General features: G+C 41.0%; 1 protein-coding gene across 1 annotated transcript in view; it reads right to left on the bottom strand.

Moving 5' to 3' along the window:
* Sema3e (semaphorin 3E) overlaps nucleotides 1-25,148 on the bottom strand; it is a 106,226-nt gene that overhangs the window by 36,282 nt on the left and 44,796 nt on the right. Inside the window, exons 5-7 of the mRNA XM_033756474.1 lie at nucleotides 10,045-10,138; nucleotides 1,902-2,021; nucleotides 523-671 (exon numbers count right to left, since the gene is read on the bottom strand). Coding sequence (XP_033612365.1) covers nucleotides 523-671; nucleotides 1,902-2,021; nucleotides 10,045-10,138 — 363 coding nt within the window. The remainder of the gene's footprint in view (nucleotides 1-522; nucleotides 672-1,901; nucleotides 2,022-10,044; nucleotides 10,139-25,148) is intronic.

Genomic DNA, 25,148 nt, shown 5'->3' with positions numbered 1-25,148 from the left:
TAATATTTTTTTGAAAAACAATCTGCCTATCTCAGTGACTTGCAAGGATCCATTCTTGTCTCCTCCTTTAATGGAGAAGGCTTGAAATGCACACACAAATATCCATATTATATATTTATACTACTGACCATGTTCACGAGATGTACATTCATACGTGCACAGAGAGGGATCGGGGGCGTTTGTTTGAAAATATCTTCCCAAATGCCACTGATCCTGTACATTTGTATTAGCATCCTCTGAACTCCATCTTCCATTGATTTGCTATCAAGAAACTTGTTTCAATACATAACAAGTGATTTTTTCCTAAAGAATTGAACTGGGTTATTCAAACACAGCTATGTATATTATTTAGACTGAGACCTAAGGGGGAAAAAAGATTTGCGTTACATTTATGGAAAAAATAGAGCTCAAATTCCTGCTTAGAAAGAAACAGACTAAGGCAGGCTGCCTGCCCTCAGGCCTGGCTAGCAGAGTTGGCTCCGACAGCGAGGGGAGCCCCTACCCCGGCCGTCCAGTGCTCACCACGCACAGCCGCCCCACGCGTGCAAACAGGGCCTGTGCGCCGCGTTCTGCCTCGGCTTCCTGCGCGCGCTCCGTGAAGAAGAAGTAGGCTTTGTTGTCCTCGTGGTCCTCGTTGTCGGGGATCATGTAGGCACCCACGAACTTGGGGTCTGCGGGCAGAGGGAGAAGGTGAGGGGCCGGAGGAGAATGCGGTTTAGGGAGCCCGGGGAGCCCAGGGAGCCCAGCTTGTGCCCTGGGGTTGGGGACAGACGGAGCATTTCTGGGGATTTTTCAGCTGGACACAGGCGCGGCAGCGCTGTGCCATCCGCAGCCACCAGACCTCTTGTGAGGAGACAGTAAGCGAGGGACGCAAATGGAAAGTAAGGAGACTGACAGCAGTGAGCAAGCTCAGGGGCCCCCAAAGTGCTTCAGTGTGTTGTGCACTTTCAGCACTATGCGCACCTCAGTGTGGTGTGCGCGTCCTTAAATGAGGTGTGTGTTTCACGTCCCTGAGATGTTCGCTGCACGTCAGTGAGGTGTGAGCTTCAGTGAGGTGTGCTCTTCCAGTGGTGTTTGCTGCAGTGTGATGTGCACTTCGGTGTGGTGTGCTTGTCAGTGAGGTGTGTGCTCAAGGGAGGGACCAAGGAGCAGGCGAAGTTGCCCAGCCGTCAGCATGTAAGGCCCCCACCAGTCCCGGTCCTGGGGTCATTTCAGTCTTACAAAGGCAGAATTTTGTGTTTAGTCTACTGACCTTTAATGCATATGGTGTGTAAAGTTTTTTTGTTTTGTTTTGTTTTGTTGAGACAGGGTCTCACTATGTAGTTGAGACTGACCTGGAACTCACTATGCAGCCCAGGCTGGTCCCGAACTCACAGCAATCCTCCTGCCTCAGCCTCCTGAGTGCTGGGATGAAAAGCGTGCACCACCACACCTGGCTGCTTAAAGTATTTTAATGACAATGTGCTCTTTATAGCATTTTTTACTTTTGTGCTTGTAAACACTCACCATAAATGGTGTCTTAGGTCCTTGATGTGCTAGTGTAACAGAAACAGATTTTTCCTTACAAGGACTCCTGTGGCAGCTGTATTTGTCAATACCTAGAGTTTTATTTGTGACTAAAGTATATTAAGATCCAACTAAAACAATGAAGCCTTTAAAAATCAAACCAATTGATAAACATACATGAAGCTTGGTGGATGACAGGTTTTTAAAACTTTCTTTCATATACTTGCTTTCTTTTCTTCATTAGAAACCTAATGTCTAAGCACATCAGTACCAGTTCTATGGCTGAGCCCAGGCATTTCAATGTGAAGTGAGTGGCACATCGGCTGGGCTGTGAAACCATGATAACCGCACAGAAGCAGCGACACCCTTCTCCCCTGCCATGGCCTGGGCCCCACCTTTCAGCAGCCGCTCGTCATCTGGCTCTGTGCGCACGTGGCCCAGGTGGCCTGGGCTGCGGCTGAGGGCAGCGTCACGTCCCCAGTAGTCCCCATAGATCCCAGTGAAGAGGTCACCACCTGCACACACAAACCCAGGAGAGCAAGTCAGGTCCTGTCCCCACTTGAGGACAGATGTGAACCGTCACCACATGTGGCTTTCAGTACAGGTGACCCCAGGACATTGGCACCTGCTATTGGGAGGGGCACTGGAGACAGCCAGGCCCTGAATCCTGAGGCAACCACCTACCATCTGTGTGAGCCAGGGAAACTGGCTTTTTGTATTTCAGAATTTTCAACACTACACATTTAAAAGAGAGATATATTGGTTACTCAACAACAGTGAGAGGTAATAAAGAAAATAAAAACTATAAAAAGATGTGAAATCTAGACTTCAGGAAAGACAATTTGGTGGAGAAGAGCTACACCAGAGCTCTTATCTGAGCCTATCATTTGCTTTGGTAATAAAGAGATCAACATCTTATCTACAAAAGACAATTGGTGCTTTCTCTACCAGAAATCCTCTGGGACTGGAAAGAGTACATGAGACCAGAAGTGCTCAGTGTTGTCCAGCACTGAGCAGTGAGAAACACAGCCTTGTTGGGTTAGAAAGTTACAGAATCAGCAGCACAAATTCCACCTCATAAAATTATTCTGCGTCATTTATTTCTCTAGTGTTTAATGTATAGCTAAGTTTTTCATGTGCAATGTAGTTTAACTTCTTAAAATATTTTAGCACTCTTATTATGATGAAATATAATCTTTGTATTACTAAACATCAGTTTTGTTGCCTTTATGTCCCTCTAGAACTCAATTTAAATCAACGCTGCAAAACTAACTAAAAATACTACTTCAAGCCACTAGAGGGCGGCAGTGCGTTACAAAAAAAGCCAACCTATCCAGACCGGGTATACGCACAACAGATGATACATTTCCAATTTTACTCAATTTCCCTTTTTGCACTCAGATAAAAGAAAACAGTTTGTGAACAACTCAAATAACACAATGTGAACTGTAAGGTTTCAACTTCAAAGAAGTTAGGCAAGTGCTAAAAACTAAAAGCCAGGTAAACTGAACCAAATGTTTCTGTTGAAACGTTAGCTTTTCTTCAGGAGAGAAGATTCTCCTTTCAAATCTTATTGTGAAGAAGAATAACCCGCTGATGACAGACAACCGTTATAGTTCACAAGAAACTTTCCTGTGAAAAATAGGAAGAAAGGTAATACATTAATGGAAGATAACAGTTAGAACCGAGGTTTCCATGCAAAGAATACCTAGTCAGAATCAACATTCTGGTGTCCTACACAGGACTAAAATAACATCTAGAGAAGCCATGTTTACATGAATTCAAAAAGAAAACAGTTTCATATAAGGAATGAAATATGTTTCCGGGTTTTAGTGACGAGAGCAGATTTAACCAAGGATTTAGTTTTCAATGTCTAGGTAGACATATTTCATTAATGTACTAAGTCATAGATTAGGTTGCTATCTAATCTGTGCTGACATGCTGAATGTATATGACATGGTTTTTATTTGGTTGATTGATGAATAATTGTACTGGGGATTAAACCCAGGGCTTTCCAAGCTACATTTCCAGCCCTTTTATTATTTATTTTGACACAAGATACCATTCAAACCCTTGGTCCTCCTGCCTCAGCCTCCCAGATTACTGGGATTACAGGTATGTGCAATCACACTTGGTGATTTTTATGCCATATATTATTCTCTGTTGTTACAGTACCATCTTCTAATAATAACTGACATTATGTTAATTTTAGGGCACCAAGTTTGATTGAAATTTAAAAATTAAACAAAATTTTGCAGGATGCATTGCCTTTCACTTACATTGTCATGCTCGGCAATAATTTTTCTATGCAGATACGATAATGGAATTAATACTGCACTGGAAATAGGAAAACCAAGTGCGCAGGTCGAAATCTGTGATTTAACTGCCAGAACTCCTTTTTCTTTTTGGTACTGGGGATTGAACTAGGGACCTTGCTTTTGCAAGGCAGGTGGCAGAATTCTTTCATATATCAAGGTACTGGTTATCTGTAGAATCAGTGAGATCCACTGGGGCTTTCTTGAGTTTGTGAGCTTTTGCACTCTCTGCTGTCTTCCTCAGAAGCCTAGGTCCCTCTGCCCCTCTCACTCCAGGTCACAGCGCTGCCCCTGCTCACCCCACTCTTGATGGCTGGGTGGTCCTGGCACCACTGGCCCATGCCCCCTTCCAGCCCCGTTGTGTTGAGGTAAGTGACCGCATCTCCCGTCCCTCCTTCCCTCCCTGCTGAAGCTGACCTCTGCCTGTTTTCTGCAATACAGAACGAGCTCAGTGGACAGCACTGAATCAGCACGTGGTGAGTGAATTCACAAATCTACTTAGAGCTCTTTTGTGGTATTAAAAGATCTCTGAAGTGTAAAACACTCAGGATAAGATTATGATTTTCAGAAATGCTTCAGGGAGAAAATACCAAAAGAAAGCTATCAGGGTCACTTGAATAATATAGTTCTTGAATTTTCATTCCTAAGGGACATTATGTCACTTAATAAGTTGAAATCATAAATCCTGGAACTATATTTTTTTCTAGCATTTGTCCCCAGTAGTTTTGGCTCCAAAGGACTTTATGTGGATTAAAAGAATGTGTATATAAGCATATTAACTGCTTATATGAAAGAAAATAAGGTAATCATTTGATTCTGAGCAATATACAAACATAAATCATTGTAAGTGATTCTAATGCAAAGGAAGTTGGGTAATTTTCTATGTAACTTTTTAACAATATAAACTCTAATTGAAATTAACTAAACATATGACATTGTCTTCCTATTTTATGACACCAATTGAGAGTTTCTGTCTCAGATTTATTACCCAAATTTTATTTGCCATGTTAGGATACAGACAGGAATCATTCAGCGAGAAAGCTCACCAGAAGTTACGCATGACCTCCTATCTCAGGGAGACTCAAGCACTTGTCCTGTTTAGGTTTGAAACTCCCATCCTGTAATCCAAGCTCAAGCGAAACACATTTGCTCCATGGAATAGTAAGTGGCTAAAGGCCGACTTAACTGCTTCTCTTTAACGCTCTAAGTGTTTGGAATGCGATTGTACTTTGAACAGACTATTTTGCAGAATTGTTCTGACTTGCATACATGCAAAGAAACATAAAATTCACCTGGGAGGTGAGGATGCCCAGGGTTAAGAATGTGATCTCTGGGGCAGGAGGAAGAGCAAAGATTCCTGAATGTGCTCCTCTGCCTTTCCTGGCTCCCAGCTCTGTGCTCAGCTTCCTTAGAGGCAAATGAGCTCTGTGGACACCGTCAGGGCCACAGCAGACTGTTAACAGCGGACGTGGACGGGGACTCGCAGAGCTCATTGCTCTCCTGAGTCTTCTCTTTGTTCCTTTTCCATCTTTCTCTGACTCCTTCTCCTCCTCTTTCCTTCTTTGTAGTCTCTTCTGCTTCTTCCCCCTCCATCTTCCTTTCTCGTTTCCTTTCTTCTCTTCGTGCTTCCTCCTCTCTTTTTTTCTTTAATTTTAAGTACAGTGCTCCCGGAGCACCCTGGAGACCAGCAGTGTGGTCAGAAGCCACAGTAAACACGCGCGTAGTGGGCGCTGTGCCAGCCTAGAGACTGGTGCCCTGGAGAACAAACTGCAGTCTTCCTGCAGAACCCGGTAAGCAGAGAGCTGGGAGTCCAGGGTCCTCGGCAGGTGGGGTGACGCTTACAAATGAACCAGCACATTCACTTACTCTGTAGAAATTATAAAGATCTATAGTTCACCTTCCTTCGGATTTTTTATTTATTTTCCTGATATTTATTAAGTTCTTCTTTGTGTCAGGAATATTCATTTATAATTCTGAATATAAATATAGTTAATTTAAAGGAAGCATGCATTTGAAAGTGTTCTAATGGTATTAAGAATTTGAAATGATCACTTTCGTGTCCCTTGTATGTATAACCCCTTTTCATTGAATTCTAGAATTGCTAATGAGGTAGTATATTGACAAAGCTCTGATTAAAAAAAAAAGTTCAAAAAGAAACTTAGTGGCTATAACCTTGTAACTGTTTCTGAAGAAAAGAGAAATAGGACAAAAATGTAGAAAGAAAACTTCAGTGACTTTAAAATCTTACTGCTAGCAAGTTGTCAAAATAAAATTTGGTAAGTCTTTAACTTGAAAAATATTCCTAAAAATGTCAAATAACAGCAACATTTCAAATCAAATTGTTAAAAGCTATGTGACATATCACAGAGGTTTTCTCCTACGCCAACACCGTGCATTTCAGTGTAGTTTAATGACTTCCGGTGCTAGGGCTATCTCCCTTGGGAACTGGTAACACAATTGAGGTATAAAATGCGATGACTGAAAACCCTGGCTGTAGGATAGAGAGGAGAAAATGTGAGGGACTTTAGAGTTACCGGAGTTATTGTCAGTTTAGGCTATTGCATGAAACACAGCTGAGGAAGACAGACAGCTAAAATGTTCCCTGGATGGCCAAAACGATAAATGAGATACAGAAAATATCTCCTAGATTATGGTGCAGCCACTCCCGTAATGGTAATTTACCTTCTATTTTACTTAGCAAGGTAAGTGCTATGTACATTTAATAATTTGAAAAACGTAGGTAATTAATAATGTACCAATTCATTTTGTTGAAAATTGTTTCAGCTAACTTTTAAAACCAAGTTGTAATGCTTTGTGTTACTTGGACAGTTGCTTGAAATTGCTTTAAATACAGTATCAGCAAGGGCACTGGGGGAGTAAAGGGGTGAAATGCTCAGAAATACTGCACCTGAGGTCTGCGTAGATGGGGATGCCACAAAGGTAAGCTATCCCGACAAAGTGGCATTGCAAAGCCACCCTGAGTGATACTGAGTTTTGTTTTTATGGCTTCTGAACTTGCAGACCATGGTGAGTAAGGGGCTTGTTTTGCCTGTAGGTCCTATTTTACATAAAGTTGTTAGAAGTTCTTAACATTTTATGTCTAAATGAATTTTAAATGTAATAAAATTGTGCTTTTCAATGGTCTTTCAGCTCTGAGAACACGTTTGCTTGATATTTCAGTAATCTTTTCCTTCCAGCACATTTAAAACAAATGAATTTGTTAACTGAAATTAAAACTGCATGTCAAGTTGTGAGGTTGCATAGGAAATTCTGACCAGTAAGTGCTTTGTTTCCCTCCGAGGCTTTGCAGTTCTGTTGACCTCTGTTGGTCCGCGTGTTAGCGGTAAGTCTGTCCGCCGCTGGGCGTCACACCGAGAGGCTCGGTTACAGCAGGGGCGCCGCCTGGAGCCTTTCTCGAAGACCACACTGTCGCATTCTTCCCCGTCTGGACCAAGGTCGCTCCATCTCTGCAGCCCGCATTCCGGCTGCTTTTTCAATCCGGTGAATTATTTTCACTTCCCCTCTTTTAAAGAGCTTCTGGCTCACGTAGGTTATCGGGTTTCCATTCCAGCGGCTGCCGCCTTTCCACAGCGCCCGAGTGATCTCTCCAAGGTACTTTGGGATGAAAGCAAGTGGATAAATGTGAAAAATTATATTTTTATTTCTTCTCTTTGGAGGGATTAGTCTATAACTTTTGTGTTTAGCTTGGAGGGCTCCTTTGATTTGATTTCTCTTCTGAATAAATGAAACAGCCACCCAGACGGCCAGCACGTCCCATTTCAGCGCAGTGTAACTCAGTTTGGAAGTTCAGTGGGACACACTTGGAAATGCACCTCCAGTAATAGCTCCTCTTTGAAATTTTTCAGTTTTAGGTTCCTGGCTTCATGCACAAACAAGCTGCAGGAGACTGCATGTTGAGCGGCAGGGTAGCTGTAAAAGTTATTTTTCACCTTTTGTACAAAATGTTAAAGGCGACAGATCTTTTCTTCCTGTTCCCCTCAGATTGTGCTTACAGGAGCAGGACATAGGATGCAATTTTCTACTTCCAACTTGCTTTGGTTCATATGGGGAATATGTTAAAGTTCATTTATTTTTGTTTAGATGTCTTGGTAAGTTCTCCCTTTAGTCAATAGTTACAGAAATCCTATTCAGTGCAAGGCCTTACACAGCAAAAGAAAGTTGAAAATGCTGTTTTTAGACACATACAAATCTTGGATCTATGAAGTTGCAGAAATCACTAAAGACTAAAAAGACTGCATGAGGGCCAGGGAGGTAGTCCAGTGGTACCACGCCTGCTGGCAAGTACAAGGTCCTGAGTTCGATCCTTGGTACCACACACGCACACACACACACGAGACTGAATGAGTTTATCAAATACCTACACGTTAATTCACACCCTGTTAACTTTGGGATTGTGGTTCCCATGGGTCTGACGCTGGCCCACCACGCCGTGTCTAAAGTTTTAATGCCCATCAGCTCCAAACCACTACTCAGCCACCAGGAGATACATTTGAGACTATGCGGGAAAGTGGGTGCAGCTCGAGACCACAATGCTAAGTTAAACAAATCAGAAAAAGAGGCCAAGTACAGTTTTTCTTATATGAGAAACCCAAAGTATAGATAATTTAAAGAGAAAATAGAAGGTAGATGGCAGGGAACATAGAGGCAGATTTGTGGAGGTGCGGAGGGGTGAGCAGAGGGGCAGAAGGCAGGGCAGGGAGGGGAAGGGAAAGAAAAAGGGTGGCGTTGTGGACTGAAGTGCACCATACCCAGGCGAACCGAATGCCAGGCACTGCAGATGTAGGTGACTAGAAGGAGCCTCCTTTCCTCAAATCCTGTTCATTATCTCTGCATCTCACACGCACGCACACACACACACACACACACACACACACACACACACACACACACATTCCCAAGGGAATTCAGACTATTTCAAAATAATAACTTTCTTTAACATTTTTTTTGTTATTTGAAAATCTCACATCTCTTTATTGGAGACCCTGAACAGACTTAGTCACTGTGTGAAATTCTCATCTTCTTGGCCTTTCCAATTGTACAGCTGAAATCCAACTTTGCCATAATGCAGATCAAATGGGAGTTTTCTTTATGAACCTATATTTGTGTGAAACTTTGCTTTTTTGAGCTTGAGTACTGAGATCCGGTGGATAGTGTGGCTTTGAGAGGCCTGCGGAAACCAGTGTCTGGGGTAACCCGGGGTCAGGCTCAGGCGTACACCCTGGCGTGGCACTGTCTGATCAGCTCTATACCAGCCACACGTTTTGTGTAATCATCAGCCTACTGTCTGCTTACGAGCATAGGGACTCTCTGTCACATTCCACACTTTCTCGCTTTCTGCAGAGCCAAAGGAGCATTAATAATACTATTATTAAAATAATATTTTTCCAATATCAGAACAGCCCCGTGCACATCCATTCCCCCACCCCCTTATTCTTCAGAACAAGGATTGCGTCCGAGTTTAGAAGGGGAAACCATACTCGGTAGCATCTGCAGACGGGGCGGGATTGCTTCCTTGAATCTTATATTTAACACTCCCACCTGTCCAAGCTGTCACTGTGCTGGAAACCGGAGCCTTTCCTACCTGAAATACCACAGAGAGAAAGGAAAAGAAAGGACTTTATTGTATTTTAAGTGAAGTTCTTGGTTTCTTGGTCTTACGTTGGTCTTCTGTTGAATGAAACTGAAATCTGGATTAGTATTATTTCTTCTTCTTCTGCTATTCCAGTATGCACATTTAGTGTGAGTTTGAGCTGTGCGGAGTCTAGATTGTGAGATTTTAGATAAATAGTTTGGCCTTCTCAATCAAGATGGATTTCTGCTGAACTGGATGAATAAAAGAAAAAGCTACCTAAAGGAGAAGAATTCCAACATGTCCATGCTCTACGTTACAACACTTCAGCTCCTCTAGCTAAGTTTTTATAGCTACATAACAGCATTTTGTAAAGAGTAAACAGAACTGTGTAAAATGTCACATGTCAGATATTAAGGGACGATTTGTTTTCTTTTCCCCCTGAGGTGAAAAATGCATTTGAGAGAAATTACTCAAGCTTAACATGGCTCGAAATTTACTCCCATTTCCAGCACAGTAAAGAGATTCGGCAATGCAACATCTGTAAAGAAATGCCAAAGAATGTACCGAGGTTGAAAAGGACATTTCAAACTCATGGTGACTGCCACCGACGCCTGCAGGGAAGGTCATTACCAATCAAGATGGAGACGAAGGAGGAGCCGGGGTCAAAGGGGCACCTGCCCCGTCCTCGCTCTGGTCTGTGCGACTCCAGGTGAAACAAGGGTTCCTGGGAAGAAAACCAGAAAGCCGCCGTCAGGGCCCAACTTTAACACAAACACCGCTTTGATGAATTGTATTAAAACAAGCGCTCTAAACAGACTACTGAACTAGTACCATCACATAATTAGTAACTAACTGGGCTCCACAAACAAACATGAGGTCTCTGCAGACCTCTACTGACACTCTTGCTCTCAAAAGTAGGCAGGTGATGACACAAAGAAATTAGCAGTCTTTGTCACTTGGTTATTGTGAGACTTGCCAGTTAAATATTCCAAAGAAGTCAAGTCCTGATGAAAAAATATTCCTAAAATGGAGATTCATGTCACTTGGTTATTGTGAGACTTGCCAGTTAAATATTCCAAAGAAGTCAAGTCCTGATGAAAAATGGAGATTCGGTGATTAGAAACAACACTGTGGCTATACACCAGAAATGTCTGCACGATTGTCCTGAATAGCTTGGAAAGTAACACTGATAAATTTACTATCGATAATCCAGAAGTTGTTTTCAATCATTTGTATTTACCTTATATTCTTTGTATAAGCATTCAATTTTTAATAATTTAAGGAATGATTAATGGATTGTTACTGGGATATAAGGATCAAATGCCATGTTATGTGCACTATTACATTTTATTCTTTAATATATAGCTTCATAAGAAAAGATATTAAATAAATATAAATATTTCCATAAAATGCTACCTTGTTGGCTCCTATTTCAAGGCTATAACCCCAGATTTTTTTTCCTGAATGTTCCCAGAATTGAGAATTTCCATTAGTAGAATTTTTTAATGATTAACCTCCAACGCGTGCACAAAGATTATTTTGGGAAGTAATGGTAAGTATTGCTACAGAAGATTTGAGAAGAAACACTGATCTGCGGTGGACCGTTGCCAACCCTGCCCCCTGGGAGCCAGGAGCTGGGAGCCCACACCAGCCCTGGGTGCCGCTCACCAGGCCGGCACAGTGCTCTGCTGGGGGCCTGCCCGGGGCCTGCCTGCTCACCCTCATTTCTGCACATGGCCTGGCCTGGCCTTCCATTCTTGCCCACAGCCTTTCCCCCCGCTCTCTCTCTCTCCATCTCGCTGATGTTCCCAGCTCACCACCCAGATGCTGCCTTCGAGGCCTTCTGGTAAAGGCCAACTTCTGCCCACCCCTGGAACCCTCCGGTCCCAGCCTTGGACTGGTGCGGGCCGTAGCACTGATGAGGCCTCCTCTCACTGGTGTAGCTGAGTCTGTCTCCTCAGCTACTCTGCCCAAAGCAGGAGAATGGTGGTGATTTCAGAAAGGTCTGTGTTCCTTTCCCACAGATGGCAATTTGCAAAGGGAGAACACAGTTCTGTCCAAATGAGAAGGGGTCGGGCCCACCTGGAAAACTCTCAGGATGGTGTCACTTACATGCTCAGCACAGGCCCAGGGCTTTATATGGGGAGGGAGTGGCCAAGCATAGGAATCTAACACCTGTTTGCCACTCAAATCACCACTACTTTGTAAAATATTTGAAAAAATCACAGAGTACACGTTTTGTATTTGTTCCCCTACTGTCAAATGTCACAGTCACTGAAAGCTCATGGAGATACTAAACTGTTTTAAATCAAGGTTTTCTACAGTTTAAAATTTCCACCATACTCAACTTTTCATCTCTAGTCACTGACAAGCTTGCTCTATCTGATGGAATACAGTGCTTACTTCCCTTAGATACCAGAATTGAAACTGAGGAGAAAAACCATGCACTGCTTGTTTATTTAAGCAATGCATTCATTTATATTGAAACTGTCAATTAGTGAAACACAGAAAATGCAAACAGACAGAGTTCTACAACCCGGAGAATCCCAGAGTGTGGGTGAGGGAAGCAGTCGCGGTTGTTAGCAAAGTGAGTTTTTCATAAGGAGATATCATAACCTGGGCTCCTGAGGTCACTGCTCCCTTGTGAATTTCAGAATGTGTCTCATAGAAGGGTGGGCCACTCTTAGAGAGAGAGGTAATTAAATCAGTAGGAAACTGGATTCACCAGGAAACACAAGTCTATGCGGTATGTACATTGACTTGAATATTTGACAAGACAGGTGCTTATGAAACCTCAAACTTGACAAGCACCCATGAGGGGTGGACAGGGGCACACATGGGTACTTCTGGGGCCACCCACAGGAACAGTCAGCACCTGCACTGTACCTTCTCATCTTTCTGCACAGAACTTCACACAGCTCCCTCTGGTTTATCTGATTAGTAGCTACGTCGAGGCCAAGCATGCTCATTTAAAAATAATAAACAAACCTTTTGTCTGCATTTTTCCTCTCTATTAAAGTCCTTATCTTTTAATACCTTAAAGGTAGACATACATGTCATTTTTGTATTAGCCATTAATGTGTTCTATGGCTTCTAATCTTTCTGTCTACTGAATGATTATTTCAAAGATAAACTATTCAGACATCTCTGCTTTATCATTACTGCTCTTTTTTCTTGTATAAAGAAGAAACACATAGAGAAGAAATCTCCAGATTTTTACAGGGTCATTCACTTCATCCATACACAATAACACGAGGTTAAACAAGACTGCAGTGAGTCAACAGACAAAACAGATAGACCACGTCAAGTTAGACTGCAGGACTGGTACAATGTGCGCTGAGAAATACTGCACCAAAATAACGAAAGAGTTCCGTGGATCACATGAATTCAGCAATTGCCCTGTCTTATCATTTTTCTCAGGTAATCCTTGCCCCTGTTCCCAAACTTGGTCAACTGCTACGTAAAAGCTTAAATTCTGACAATATGGTGTTGTCACATAGGGTAGGAAGGTCCACGGGAGTTTCTCTCACTAGTCAGAGTGTGTCCTTTCTTTCCGTAGAGTTTAATACAGGTGCTACACAAATACATTCCTCACTAGAATCTTAACCTGCCTTTCAAAGCAGTAATGTCATATTGCTACTCTTTCTTTTATTTTTGAGTGACTACATTTTAACAATAGTACATCTACCGATTTACCTAAGAAAAGCTATGCGATGATTTTACTCAAGTTGCATTTCCCACGCCAGCCTCCTGAGATGGGAAGAATGTCCCTGAAGCAGCCCCTGCCCCGAAGTCCTCATCTTCAGCCTGGACTCGCTGGCTGACACAGAAGAGCTTCCTGCCCACTACTGTTACTTTCACAGAGCGTGGAAGGCCTTTCACCTGAGTACATCAAGTGCAGTCATAAGCTTAAAGCACATCCAATAGTTTATAAGAGTTAAATGAAGCATCAATATAAGAATGGCTAAGGAATAAAATTATCTTTCAGTTGCAAAATCAATGCTTCATGACATTGTTAGAAATACTTGTCTATAGCCAAGGCCAAACAAACCTAGAACGTTTATCTTCTATGAACATCTATTTTGAAAATCTCATTCAAAGCCCATCAATATGAGAAAGTGTAAAAGTGGAATTAAAGTGTTTGGACATGGGGAGGGGAGGAGTGGGTGAAGGGAGGGCAGGGACAAGGGGAAAAAATGAGAACCAAGACCTGGCATGCAAAGGTACAAGATCCCAGTAATGAATGTAACTGTACTGTCTATCTAGAATGTACCAATAAATTCAATTTAAAATTAAAAAAAAAATTTGGAAAGTGATGAAAAGTTAAAATTCAAAAAAAAAAAATAAAATAAAGCCCATCAATCATTGATAGCAAGTATAACATTTCCTCTGAATGTATCCCGTCTTGAACAAGCTCAGGAAGATCATTCTATTGCAGCTAACTTTTTGGTCCAATTTTATTGCTTCTTTCCAACTTTTCCACCACGTCTCCTCAAATTCCTATTTCACGGTAAATAAATCTAAGACCGCAGTCAATTTGCAATATGTTTCCGAAACCTCCTTGCCACACTTGAGTCAGAGCTACCATAACAGGCAGAGGGATGAGCCCCACAGGGTCCCGCACACAATGGCAGCCCTTGGGAGAGTTACTGCCCACGGCCAGAGGGATGTGCAGGTGTGGTGAGGGGTGTGGCACTGAGGAGGCCCCCTGACTCGGGGTCCTGGAAGGCAGAGGAAGCACCACAAGAGCGACTGGAGAGGATGAGCCAGGGCTGAGTGAGGAACGCGGGACCCTGAGTGGGGGACAGGGCCATGGCCATGGAATGGGGGTGCAACTCAGAAAAGATAAGGAGTCGGACACCCCCCCACCCCTCAAAGGTGTCTCAGTGAAGAGAAGTCCTCTTTTTCACCAGTGAGACTCATTTCAGACTTTTCACCTGGAGAACTGCAAGACTGAAAAAATTACATTGCTGTAAAACCATCGTGCTTTTGGTAGTTGGTCATAGCAGCCATAGGAATTTAACGCAGCTCTGAAAAGAGCCATGCTTCCTGCCTAAATCCTGTCTCCAAGGCTGGCTTCATGTTCTTCTGCACTCCCTGTTCCAGGAGGCAACAGGAATGGTCCTCTGAACCCCGTGCAAGTTCCAGACCTCAGACTCACAACCCAAGCCCATCTCTGCGCAGGACCCGAACCCTGCAGCCCAGCCGCACCCCAGGGCCTCACCCATGACACACCCTTGGGCCTCTGTCCGGAGTATTCAGCAGCACCAGCGTGTGCAGATCTCAAGCAGCCTCTGGGGCCCTTTTATTTATTAAAAACCGAACACTCCTCCCCCTTGCTGCTCTAGTGAGCTCTCAGCTCCTCCGGCCACCGTCTTCCCCTTTCTTGAGAGTAGACTACTGGTCACTGAGGCAGAAAGCTACGAAAGAACAGTTATTTATGCTACACGGTACACCCCTGCGCCACACCAGGGTCACTCCCCAAGGACTTGGTCTGTGTCTGTTTACAACCATTGTAAAAAGAAATCGTGAGGCAAATGCATCTGCATTCTCCAGGATAGCAAAATTACTATGCCAGTAAATGATATTTTAACTTCAAAAATAAAATTTAAAGAATATAAAGCCATCACTGACAGTGAGTGGTTTTAGCCAGTCCTTTAAACTGCCAGTGATTGATGTTTCTCTAGTTAGGTCTTTTTGTAATCTCTGTGAGCAGCTACTTAGTCAGGCACCCATCTCTACGTGAAAGACAAACTCAGCCCAAGTCTAATGTAGACAGTAAGTTCCCACGTCTCTGTACTTATTAAAAAAGAAAACAAAAATCTCCAAATGTTCACCATGCTCTAGCTATACGGGTACCAGAAGTTTAGAAATAAAACCGCGTTCTAAACTCTTCCCTCTGCTGTTCCTATAAAATTACGTAAAATGCGCATTTCTCTCCAAGTTTGCTGCTCTTTTCCTCAATACTTCACACTGGCACCTGCTCCCCGGCACTTAGCTCTCCTTTCCCCACTTCCCACCTCAGTCCTGACCCAGCCTCCTGCGCAGCCCCTGTGGCAGAGCGGTGGACTCCCTGCTCTGGAGCAGGGTGATTCTTTCTGAAATGTGAATCTCCTCCCTTTATTCCCCTGTGCAAACTCTTTCATTGCCTCCTGCAGCTCCCAGTCTAAGTCCTTTGGATTTTGCACAGGGGGCTTTCAAGTCCTCCTCTGACAGTCTGTGCGCCAGCCATTCTAAACTTTCCAGTTTTTAATATCTCTTTGGGGCTCATCAATGTGTTTAAGATAATAATGTCTGAATAATATCACAAGTTCAGATCTACATCATCATCTCTAGGAACCCTGATCTAACCCTCTTGCCTGTCTATCCTTGATCCATTTTTGTTTCTAAATCATCTGATGAATTCTTCTTTTACACCATTTACCATTTAATATTATAATCGTCTTTTTCCTATTGATTCATGACAATTCTATGAGTGGCCAACTGGATTTTACCTTTGAGTCTCCTACATTACATAAAAAAAGTGATAACTACTAATGTTTGAGTAAATGTCACCTTTATAGAGACAAATCATCTTCCTTCCTCCTTTCTTGCATGGTACTTATTTAGTGAATCCAGAGCAATTCATGAGACACAGGTCCAGGTCGTCTGATTTGAAACCAGATCTTCTGGATGCGTTACTATGCTATGTCATGTAAGCTTTCCTGGAGATAAATATATATAGCAAAACTATGGCTCTATTTTGTGTCTGTTTTCATAGCTACTGGCTTTAGTAAAATTGATTAAGATGCTAGAACAACTAAGGGAAAGCTAATGTTCTTAACCTCCCCACCTACTCAATGAAGATATGCAGTGTTTACACAGTTGCACCTTTTGTGATGGGCTCTTGCTAGGATAAATATATCACGCTTCAGGTAAATGCAAAGCAAACTTAATGACTCATAGAATTTATCAAAGAGTAAAATGAAAGCCTGAAGATTTTAAAGAATTATATCCACAGAGATCCTGCTAATACAGCATTCTGCTTGAAGGCCACATAGAAGTGAGCCCTTAAGGAATTCATGGGTTTGTTACTGAAATGTTTCCTTTTTCACACGACTGCTTTCGAGCAGGGGTGAAGTAAAGGCGTCATTTCATAATTGGATGCTTGTCCTGAGACTCCAAGACTGGGCGCTTCAGCTTTAAGAATAGTTTTGTATAAATGATTGATCCTTTGAGTCACGATTTTGGAGCAGGAATTTTAACTGTTGAAGTTACTACTGACAGGAAGACACAGTGATCCAGTTCGCCTTAATTCTCTCAGTCTCAATGTTAAACAACTGAGTTGTGTCAAGTTTTACAGAGCAGAAAAAATTAAAAAATACCCTAGACAAGAGTCCTAATATAATTAGAGAAAGCAGACAGCTTCTTTTCTTTGTAGAAGTAAAGCTAACTTCAGAATTAATTACACATTCAAGAGTAAAGCTTTGCATATTAGTTTGGGGCTTTGTTGTGGTCTGAAATGCATGTTTAATGTATGCACAATCCAATAAAACACTAAAAGGCCAGTAATGTAATTTTCTTCCTTGAAATGGAATTCAGCTACCAAACCAACCAAAAAACTCGAGGCACGGCGACATTGCCAGTGACCCTGCGGCAATAGTGTTTATGGTTCAAGCAATGTGTAATGTTGGAGGTTAACCTTATCGTGAGCATTAGTCCCAACTTACACTGGATTTCCATTATGTGTGTTTTAACAGCTGCCGTTTTTGCCTGAGCTGGGTGGTTTCCATTTACAAGGCATTGCTAGTCTTCACATGTGGGCTGCACTCTGTGGCAGTGTGATATGGGGATTTTGCAACAGGTCTTCCTGCATCCCAGAATAAGCAGGACGTCTAGTTTACTAATGCAGGAGATACATGTGCACAGCACAACACTGTCTCTAAAGTATACATGGTATCTCTTGCCGAGGAAGCTTTCCTCTTAGACCTCAAGAGGGGCCCGTAGAATCCGGCAAGCCTGCAGTCAGCTTTATCCAGTAGGCAAGCCATTGCATATCAGATGTTGAATGCAATGCCAAAGAAGTAAAATGGTTCTCATTAATAAATTAGCTTCATGATTTAATACTGGTGAGCTTGTTCTCACTGTCACGAGGATATTCTGAAAGATATTGGAAGAAAATGAAAATACCACAAATATAGAAAAAAACCAATTATCATTTACTGTATTAGCTCTTTTTAGAGTTTAGAGAAGTGGTAAAATAAAAAAGGTTTGTTACACACATTTCTGTCAACAGTGGAAAACAAGTACAATACAGTTGTAATTTTGCCTATATTATCTTGTTTTATCCTCAAAATAATGTTTTTTCAGAAATACTATTTCCCTCTCTAAGGTGAGGAAGTCACTTCTGGATCTGTGTTTGGCGGCCCAGTCCGCCACACCCTGCACCCTAGACCTACAGGGAAACCCGGCAGCTCTACCTGTGGCTAAGCCACCTGTGTCTGGAGAGTCTGGGACTTAACGATGTCTCCTGAAAGCTTACTGTTCCTAGACAGCAGCGGCTTCCTGTGCACTAGCTTTCCCTGGTCTCCCAGAGACATCAAGCCAGTCTTCTCCAAGGCCTCTAGTAAGTTCTGTCACCAAATACAGGTGTCACCCTTCGTGACTCCAGCCCACGACCCCCGCTCCAGCAGCGCTCCGTGACTTTGGTTCTGCCGAAGGCCTGTGCTTCCCGTCACCTGGCTCCTGCCTGAATGACATCTCCCTTTGTGGAATGGGAATCTGGTTATTCCTTCCCTATAACACAAACTCCTGCTTACAGATAAGAGCGTTCTATTTAAACACGTCTTCCCTGATATTTTCCAAGACTTTCCCCACCAAAACATCTCCCATGAACGGTGCTGCCTCCTAGACCATTATTCCCTTGCACTGTGGACAGATTTATAAATAATAAACCAAACCTTCAAGAGCTCTACTCTCTTCCAAGCATTGACTCAATACTGAGTTTAGAAGCATGATGAATGTTGTTCTTTTTAAGTCCTGTAACAATTAAGCTAAATAATGATCCTTATTGACAGTGTGACAAATAGCCAAAATGAGCAGCTGACCCCAATTAGTATATATTACAGTACAATAACATTTTGTTAATCAATCTATTAACTATAGTCCAATAGTTAACAGCTACACTTAGCAAACAGTGTATATTAGGCGGATATTTCCAAATACTTCAATGGCAGAAATAAGATCTTGGAAAGAAATGTATCTTTTTACTTGAAATTTAAGAAGAAAATCACCAAAGCTGGTAAAAATGTAAGCATTTCATTTGTATGGGAAAGAAATTAATATATCTTAATTTTAGTTGAAAACCCTCTACAAAGGTAATGGTAAAGAATTCAAAGAGAATATGACTAAGGGTTACATCTTTGTCATAGGAAAAGCCCTAACAACTCAAGCAAGTGCTATTATAAGTAATTTACAAATGTCAACATTGGCATTGGTATTGATCGATTATAGCAATGAGACTGGCAAATGTGAGAAAATGTTCACACTCAATAATGTATGAGAAATGTGGTGTGGCTGGTTATATTTTTAATCAAGGGTTATGATAAGCCCTTGTCCAACATGCTCTGTGTAGGCACCTGCTCACTTCCCAGTGAAGGAGCCACATCTGGGGCGATGCGGTCTCTTGGAACCCAGCCCCCATGTTGTGAGAAGCTCAGACCACCTGGTGAGGCCACAGCTGTGTGCATGATGGAGAGTCGTGGCACAGACCAAAGCCATCATTCTTAGGACACCTGCAAGGCAGGGGAACGGTTTCCAGGTGACTTCAGCCTGCATCCAGACCCTAGATATGGTGGATCAGAAGGAAACCACTAGTACCAAGCCAACTGAAACCCTGATCCACAGAATTCACGAGCAGCTTTACATAACAGGATCCAAGAGGTTTCTTTTACTGGCAATAGCTGAATGGAGCATGAAGCACGTAGGTGGAATGTATCTGAGAAGGAGCCATTATTACTAATGAAATTCTTTAATGAGCCAAGTAAAGTATTATTTACTGACTACCAAAATGGGAAAATATTTTACACATGCATTATAACAATGCATGAGTGAAAGAATGTTAAAAATTGGTTAAAGTTGCTAATGAAGGTTAAAGAGGTATTACCTTTTGGAAAGCATTATAATAATAAATGTCAAAGATCTTAAAAGCATTATTAACCAAATTTAACGATAAAGTATGTGTGTGTGTGTGTGTGTGTGTGTGTGTGTGCGCGCGCTCGTGCGCGCTCATGCAGGAAGCCAGGCAAACGTACATGCTTTTTCAGAGCATTAATTAATGCGAAGACTTTGAAGATTAATTTGCATATCAGCTTAAAGTAGAGCTTGACCCCTTGACCAAGAGATGTTCTTGCCTAAAATTTGTTACCAACAAACATGTGCAAAGATTTCATTGTTAAATTATTTTCAACAGGAAAAAAGACATCCAACATACATGTGCGTCAATAGAGATTCATTAGATAAGTTACAATAGTCTTAACACAGGATGGATAGCCGTTATTTTATTTCACTTTTTTCAGAAATCATTGCACCTCTTCCAAATATCTTTACACAAGGTTTGGGACTGGGATTCAGAAGAGTGGTCTGTAAAAATTTTGCTATCCCTTTACACCTTTGGAGGCTTTGAATTTTTGAATTGTACATCCACTGAATTTTTAAGTGAGTCCTGTTATGTTTTTCAATCACTTATTTCTAGTAAAACGATTTCATCAGAACAATGGCCTTCGTGTACTATGTGTAACTGCATAAACACATGCACAGATGAGCCGGTGCAATGAAGCACGTGACGACACCGCTGTGAAGCGCGTCACAGTGCCACCTCCCAGGTCTGCTGGAAGAGTGGAAGAGGTGATCTGTGTAAAAACTCCCTGGTTTCTACTAGGCAGTAAAGCAATTAGAAACCTAGTGGTTATCATTATAGCAGAAGAGTGCATATTAAAGTTTAAAAATAATATGTATTTGGGGAGGTCCCTTAAAACTACTGCAGTCAGAGGACACGGGTGTCTTGGGGCTCATTACACTTTTCCGCAGTGGTCAGTGAACCCACTGTCAGAGCCACACCTGGGCCACAGCTGCTGACAGCGTTGCCTGCTGCCCCACAGCAGACGTCCTGACCCCACATTCTTCTTATTTCTCCACTCTGTCAGGCTCCCGAGTAAAGTTTCCCCAGTGCAGTCAAAATATTTCTGTCCTAATAATGCTTTTCAATTTTTTAGCAAGTTCTTTTAAACTAATAATTAAAGACTTTGTACCCCGAATGCTCACAGAAATACCTCTTTCATAAAAATACACATACAAATACTCGCTGGAGTAGAAGTGCTTTATTTTTTTTCCAGAAGGCACTGTTCAGAATTTTGAAAAATTCTAAAACTTTGAAGCTAAAAGTTTATGCAGACTTTTGAAAGTGCCAAACATGAACTTAATTGAAAATGAAGATGGAAGAAAAAGGAAAATGATTAATGAGTCTCAGTTCTGGGAAAAAAACCAACTGTAAAAGGATACAAAAAGATAAAAATGGCAAATGAAGAGGTAGCTCCAAAGTATTCATAAATCTACAGCACTTACTAAAGGTAGATGTGGGAACAATTAAATGTTTCATTAGAAAAGTATATTATGATCTTAGCCTAGGCTCTTAGTTTTGGAAAATTAAATTGAATATTCCATGAAATTTCAATGTCTATACTTAACATTTTTATGTAAAAGTCATTTATTAAAATATATTTTGAAAATGTATTCTTCATATACATGTAAAGATTTCTAACAATGCATTTGAGAACTTTCATTCAAGTGAATACTAAATTAATCTGAAATCAACAGTTCCCAAGCATCTGATGCATAGCCAATGCTTAAGAAGAAACTGCAAAAAAAGTCCCTAGAAAACGATTACATTGATTTAAGAAAATCCTTTCTCTCTTAAAAAGAATATTAGATATTGCTATTTATATATGTAGAATTAAGTTATTTTGTTCTGGGGGCTTTCCTATACAAACCACAGTTTAAGTAAAATTCTTTATATTCATGTACATCTTAATTGGTATGACAACCTTTAAAGTTTTTGTGGTTCTTTTGTTTTTTTGTTAAACTCAGGGATAAAACTCAGGACCTTGCACTTGCGAAGCAGGTGGTGGAACCACTGAGCTAAATCCCTGGCCCACCTTGGAAGAATATTAAGTAAATATTTTTCATCTTTTATAAATTTATATACTGAATCCTCCTATTGTATTTCTGTCTTCTCCTTTATAGATGCGTATATTACATTTTTATGTCATTAAAAATGAATATATAACTTTAAAATATGTAACTTTAAAGTAAAACTTTAACCTTCCAAAATGCATATTATTATACAAAGTACATATTATTAGACATATTGTTTTTAAACTTTAATATATATTTTTCTCTAATAATGATAATCACTGGGTTTTTAATTATTTTACTTCAACTAGGGAGTTTTTACACAGATTGCCTCTCCCAATTCTCACAACAAACCTGAGGGGTACCCTGACTATGGCCACATCTTCATTTGTCTTTTCATCTTTTTGTGTCCTGTTTTTGTATTTTTTATGGTAGCAGGGATCAAACTCAGGTCCTTGTGCTTGCCAGGCAGGAGGTGGAACCCACTGAGCCAAATCCCCAGCCCCCAGCCCACTTTCTGTATCCTTTTACATTTGGTTATTTTTTCCAAAATTTGGAATCATAGAGATTTCCCTTTTCTCCTATCCTCATTTTCAATTAAATTCATTCTATCTTTAAAGGTAAGTTTAAGCTAGACATTGTCTTTGTACACATCACATTGTTGCTACATTTTGATACTGTATGGTTTGGTATTGCAATAGGAATCATAACATCAGTGCCATAGTTATCAAGATACAACCTCCCAATGGAACTTTGATTTCTATGTGATACAACTTATGGTCAAACGTCAGACCTCATGTTTTGTGGTAGTTCATATATGCATATATATATATGTATATATATATACATATATATATATATGATATGTATTTGTGTGTTTATATATACAAATGAATCATAAAGGTGGGCCATGATTAGAAAATAAAATATATTCTGATGCCTTTTCCCATAAACCAGTAAGAAGAGAAAGAGGATGATGAAGAAGGGTGAAAATAGAAATTAGAATATGAATACAGATATTTTACAAAGTTCACCTAAGGTGGAGATAGTAATCTGTCTGGTTTAGCCCTACATTGTTTAACCTTTTTCAACCACAATTCCATCACTTGTGCAAAAAAAGGAAGAGAAAGAAAATGCATGTACTCCTCTCTCCTATGACTATTGTAGACTTATGAAAATTCATGATATAAGCATGTCTGAAAGAAAGTTGATTTCTTATAAATCCAAAAGTTTGCAATCAGATATTTTATATTGAACCCAACAGGATATAATTCTGCTTTTTTCCCCTAGGTATTCGCTAGTTTGTTTTGTTCTATAATTAACTTTAAAACCTTGTTCTGTATTTTAAGAACCTGATATGAGAATGCACATTAATACAGATAGTATTTCAAAGCACTATGGATAAATGATGGATTATTCAATAAATGGTGTTTGGACAACTGGATTGCCATCTGGAAAAAAATAAAGTTTGATTACTACCTCATGTCCTGCAGCCCTGTAGTCAAATTCCAGATTAATCAACAATTTAAACACAAGAAATATAATTATAAAATAATAGAAAAATAGAGTACATAAATTTTTCCTATAAAATCTTGGGTTTGGAAAATGGCATTTGAAATAAAGGACACAAGCTAGAACACATGAAATAAATATTAATAAGTCCAACAACTTCAAAATCTAATGAAAAGAAATTCTACATCTACAAAACAACATTTTTTACTCCAATGTAGAGAGCCACAGAAAAGACAAAGAGAGGTCTTCCCTTTTCTCTACTTACAACAAATTCATACAAATCACTGCAAGTTCAAATTCACAAAGAGGAAAAGAGCAACTCAGAGAGTAAGAAACCCAGATTCTCAGCATGAAAAACACTCAATTTCAACCATAATGTATGAAATGTGCATGCAAATTAAACCAAGAAGTAGGAGGCACCAAGGCTGTAGTGCCCAATAGTATTTCCTGTGGAAACAAACCAGTGTTGCTTAGAGATCTCAGGTCTGGAGTCATAAATGTACAAAATAGGCTTGGAATGTTTTCTGTTGGAGAAAGTGAGAAAGCCATGAAAGTATTGGGGGGACGTTGTAAGATTTAGACAGCGGCCCCTGGGCAGAGATGGGCCAGTGTGTTCAACAGCAAGTGCAGCACAGCAGCAGCCTGGAATACGCCCAGGAATAGACTGCTGTGCTGGCTGTGTTTTCTGGAAATGTCTTATGAGGCTGTACTAGAAAATGCTATGTATATATCTGGTTCAGAGATTAAGAAAATAAGGTACTGTTTTAATATTGGAAGATCAACACAGGCAATCTTACAATTATAGCATCCTTTCTCACTTTGATTCATTTACCTTTTGATCATCTGTGCTTGATATTGGAAAAAGTCCAATTTAGTGGGACAGAAAATCTACCACCTCTGGGTGGTCAATCCCTACCAATTTCAAATTTACAGTTCAGGTTGAAATGAAAAGAGTAATCCACAACATACTGTAGTACATAAGGAGCTCACCTGGAACCCCTTACATAAATGAATTACACCACACCCCCAGCAGGTCTTTGCGTAAAAAAGGCAGAAGAAAATACAGTGTTATTATAACTGGCATCATGGTCTACGTGCTGCAATTTAAGCTTCTTGAAGAAACGCCAAGAACTTTAGTGACTGTGGTTGGTATCATTTTAACAGCTATAGACGTGCTATTCCTGTGTAGGGAAAACTAGGGTGGATTTTGCAGAAATGGTAGTAGATATGTGCTTGATGTAAACAAGAACCTAACTCATGATAATTCCTTTGCATCGTGGACAATAATTCAGACAAAACATCAGATAAGGAGCCGAGTTACATTACTGCTCTATTTCTTGGATAACTATTTGACGCTTATAATTTTTATAACTATATAAGATGACAGAAATGTTCATTGTTTAATATGTTAAACATACAGGGGAATTCTACCAATACTGGTAATAAACATTTTTGTGTATTTTCAAAAACTGGCCAAAGGATGGAGTAGCTATTTGGCCGCGTACACACAGGTGAAGAAGAACTATCTGGAGTTCACCTTAGTTTGAAGATCGGATTTTCCGTTTTGGTGCTTTTCCTGTCTGCTTCCTCCCGGAAGGGCTTCTCTGCTGTTACGCTGCCCACACAGAATAGAGCAAACATCAGAATTACTTTTGGGGGCGCCGGGGATTTAGCTCAGTGTTGCCGCACCTGCCTTATGAGAGCAAGGTCCTTAGTTTGATCCCTGGTATAAAAAAAATTATAAGGTTATTTTGCACCGCAAAGATGCTTTTTATAAAACCATGAATATCTAGTTTCCCTGGGAAGGAAGTCCTCGGCCCTTTTCAGTATGCAGACGCTTCCGAGCAATTTCTCAGTTCACAACTGCAGCTCCCTGGAAAACTCCCTGGCCCTATGAGTGTTCCCATTGCTGCCTGAGTCACACACAATCAGGAAAGACCCCAGTCCCATGTGGAGAGGAAAGAAAGGGACGGCTGGTGAAAGAGAAACTAAGTCCTCTGCACCACAGGGCGCGTATGCCTTCTCTAACAGCTGCTTTGTCACTCCGACCAGCA

This window comes from Fukomys damarensis, unplaced genomic scaffold (genome assembly GCF_012274545.1).
Source record: "Fukomys damarensis isolate Sample0158 unplaced genomic scaffold, DMR_v1.0_HiC HiC_scaffold_4, whole genome shotgun sequence".
Taxonomy (NCBI): domain Eukaryota; kingdom Metazoa; phylum Chordata; class Mammalia; order Rodentia; family Bathyergidae; genus Fukomys; species Fukomys damarensis.
Note: the sequence above shows the minus strand (reverse complement) of the source record. Positions and strands in the feature narration are given on the sequence as shown.